This window comes from Mus pahari, chromosome 7, assembly GCF_900095145.1.
Source record: "Mus pahari chromosome 7, PAHARI_EIJ_v1.1, whole genome shotgun sequence".
NCBI classification, from domain to species: domain Eukaryota; kingdom Metazoa; phylum Chordata; class Mammalia; order Rodentia; family Muridae; genus Mus; species Mus pahari.
The window spans coordinates 68,087,935-68,091,201 of record NC_034596.1 but is presented as its reverse complement, the minus strand read 5'-3'; the positions used below and the strand labels follow the sequence as shown (position 1 = coordinate 68,091,201).

Here is a 3,267-nt window from a genome sequence, read left to right as displayed (position 1 = left end):
ACGAATGTGGATGCCCTTGCATTTGGAGCATAGATGTTCATAATTTAGAGTTCATCGTGGTAAAGTTTACCTTTGATGAATATCAAGTATCCCTCCTTATCTTTTTTGATAACTTTAGGTTGAAAGTTGATTTTATTCAATACTAGAATGGTACTTCAGCTTGTTTCTTGGGACCATTTGCTTGGAAAATTGTTTTCCAGCATTTTACTCTGAAGTAGTGTCTGTCTTTGTCATTGAGGTGGGTTTCCTGTATGCAGCCAAATGTTGGGGCCTGTTTATGTAACCAGTCTGTTAGTCTATGTCTTTTTACTGGGGAATTGAGTCCATTGATATTAAGAGATATTAAGGAAAAGTGATTGTTTTTTTTTCTGTTATTTTTGTTGTTAGAGTTGGAATTTTGTTCATGTGGCTATCTTCCTTTAGGTTTGTTGAAAGAATACTTACTTGTTTTTTCTAGGGCTTAATTTCCCTCCTTGAATTGACAACTGTTGATCACTGAGCCAGTATCCTTAAGTATTTAAAGGCATTCCACTTTTTTGGCATTGTTTTTTTGTTTGTTTGTTTTGTTTTTTTCCTATTGCAACATTTTTTAAATTTTTATTTCTTTTTAGAAGTCCAGTCAATGTCTGTGTTCTCTTGGAACCAGCATGGCTCATTCCAAAGTACTCAGGAGGTGCAGCCCTGGACAGAATCAGTGAACCTGGCACACCCAGGACACTCACTCCTCCCCTGCCTGCACCCCGAGAGGAGCCAGAGTCCAGGGCTATATAGTTTGGCCCTGGGATCCCCAGAGCTGTAGTTGCCTTTTACTAGCTAGGATGGGCAGCGAGTTCTGGATGCTGGTGTTGTGTGCCCTGCTGCTGCCAGCCTTTGGGCTGCTCGGCTTTCTGAGCTTGGATAGTTATCTGACGCTGCTGTGGGCTGCGTGGCTGGGCCGGTGTCCTGGTGAGAACATTCTGTGACCTCCAGCTTCAAGTGGGAGTTCTGATCTCTGCTGGGTAGGGTCCTCCTGGGCCGCCTCTAGTTGTTGAAGCCTCAGTGATCCAGCCTAAGCCTTTCCTAGGGTTAAGGGTTAGGGAGGAAGAAACTGGGTAAAGGGAGTAGGCGTTTTTTGGTTGTTTTGTTTTGTTTTTCGAGACAGAGTTTCTCTGTGTAGCCCTGGCTGTCCTGGAACTCACTCTGTAGACCAGGCTGGCCTCGAACTCAGAAATCCACCTTTAATCCCAAGTGCTGGGATTAAAGGCGTGTGCCACCACTGCCTGGCTTGGAGCAAGCGTTCCTATGGCCTGGAATTCACTGTGTAGATCAGGCTGGCCTTGAATTTACAGAGATCTGCCTGCTTTTACCTCCCGGGTGCTGCTGGGATCAAAGGTGTGACTCCCCTCCTGTTTTGCTTCTTTGGGATATCTGAGCATCATTATCCCATGCATATTCCTGCCAAATCTCCTTTTTTCTCCGCAGAACAGGCACTGACTGGCATGGTGGTGTGGATTACTGGAGCATCAAGCGGCATTGGTGAGGAGCTGGCTTTCCAGTTATCTAAACTTGGGGTCTTTCTGGTGCTGTCAGCCCGAAGGGTGCAGGAGCTGGAGCGGGTGAAGAGAAGATGCTTGGGTGAGTCAATTCCCAACACCAGACGTGCTTCCTAGCAGTGAGAATCCAAACTCAGCGCAGTTTTGGAAGTCAGGGAAAAGGTAGGATTGTTTTGTGCAGTTGGTGCTGGCTCCAGAGCTTCGTGTGTGTGTGCGCGCGCGCGCGTACGTACGTGTGCGTGTGCGTGTGCGTGTGCGTGTGTGTGTGTGTGTGTGTGTGTGTGTAGTGCCCAGACCTCCTCCCTCTTCTGTCACCTCTTGAGCAGTCACTTTCTTGACTTTTTTTTCTTTTCGGCCACCTTTCTTTCTTTCTTTCTTTCTTTCTTTCTTTCTTTCTTTCTTTCTTTCTTTCTTTCTTTCTTTCTTTCTTTCTTTCTTTCTCTCTTTTTCTTTTTTTTTATTTTTTTAAATTTATTTTTTACACTCCATATTTTATTCACCGCCCACCCCACCCCCCATTCACCCTCCAACCGTTCCACATCCCACACCTCCTCCCCACCTTCTGTTGCCACATGGACATCCCCACTCCCCTCCCCACCTGATCTCTAAACTCCCTGGGGCCTCCAGGCTCTTGAGGGTTAGAGCATCATCTCTGAATGAACACAGACCCTTAGGTTCTCTACTGTATGTGTTAGGGACCTCATATCAGCTGGTGTATGCTGCCTGTTTGGTGGTCCAGTGTTTGTGAGATGTCGGGGGTCCAGATTAATTGAGACTGCTGGTCCTCCTACGGGATTGCCCTTCTCCTCAGCTTCTTTCAGCTTTAACCTAATTCAGCCACAGGGGTCAGCTGCTTCTGTCCATTGGTTGGGTGCAAATATCTGCTACTGACTCTTTCAGTTGCTTGTTGGGTCTTTTAGAGTGTAGTCATGATAGGTCCCTTTTTGTGAGCATTCCATAGCCTCAGTAGTTGTGTCAGGCCTTGGGGCCTCCCCTTGAGCTGGACCTTCTTTTCACCAGGCTCCTTTCCATTTCTGTCCTGTAATTCTTTCAGACAGGAACAATTATGGGTCAGAGATGTGACTGTGGGATGGCAACCCCATCCCTCACTTGATGTCCTGTCTTCATCCTGGAGGTGGGCTCCTACTGTCTGGCATTTCATCTAAGGTCTCCGCCACACACTTTGAGTCCTGAGAGTCTCTCACCTCCCAGGTCTCTGGTTTCGGCCACTTTTCTACTCTCATTTTTTTTTTTTCCACAGATTCTTGCCCATTCTGTCAGGGTTGGTAGAACAAATGTTGGGTAGTGATCAAATGACTTTTAAGTTGCTTGAGAGGAAGAATATGGATCAACTCTTATCCATAACATACAAATTTGACTATTGAAATACTCACAGAAGGGGCAACCATGCTATTTTGCTGTTTTTGAGTTTTAACATAATCATGTTCAATTAGAAAGCTGGCTTGGGTAAAAAAAAAAAAGTCATTGGTTAGTTGCGTTGATTCTGAGTTTTCCCCCAGATTATATTTCTGAATGACTTCTTTTTCTTTTAATCATTGACTTGTTTTGCTTGAGTTAATTAACTATCCAGCAATGAGAATTTGTTGTCCTGTTACTGCTCAACGAAACCACACTCCTCTCTCTATATATATACTGCTATCAAAGACCCCAGTACCAGTGGCCTATGCTGGTTCTTGTAATGATCTGACTAATGGTATGGGTTTCATTCAATGGT

General features: G+C 45.1%; 1 protein-coding gene across 1 annotated transcript in view; it reads left to right on the top strand.

Moving 5' to 3' along the window:
* The first annotated feature begins 771 nt into the window (after positions 1–771).
* LOC110324049 (dehydrogenase/reductase SDR family member 7-like) overlaps positions 772–3,267 on the top strand; it is a 19,116-nt gene continuing 16,620 nt past the window's right edge. Inside the window, 2 exon segments of the mRNA XM_029540986.1 lie at positions 772–945; positions 1,462–1,614. Of these exon segments, the coding sequence (XP_029396846.1) occupies positions 819–945; positions 1,462–1,614 (280 nt within the window). The 5' untranslated portion in view covers positions 772–818.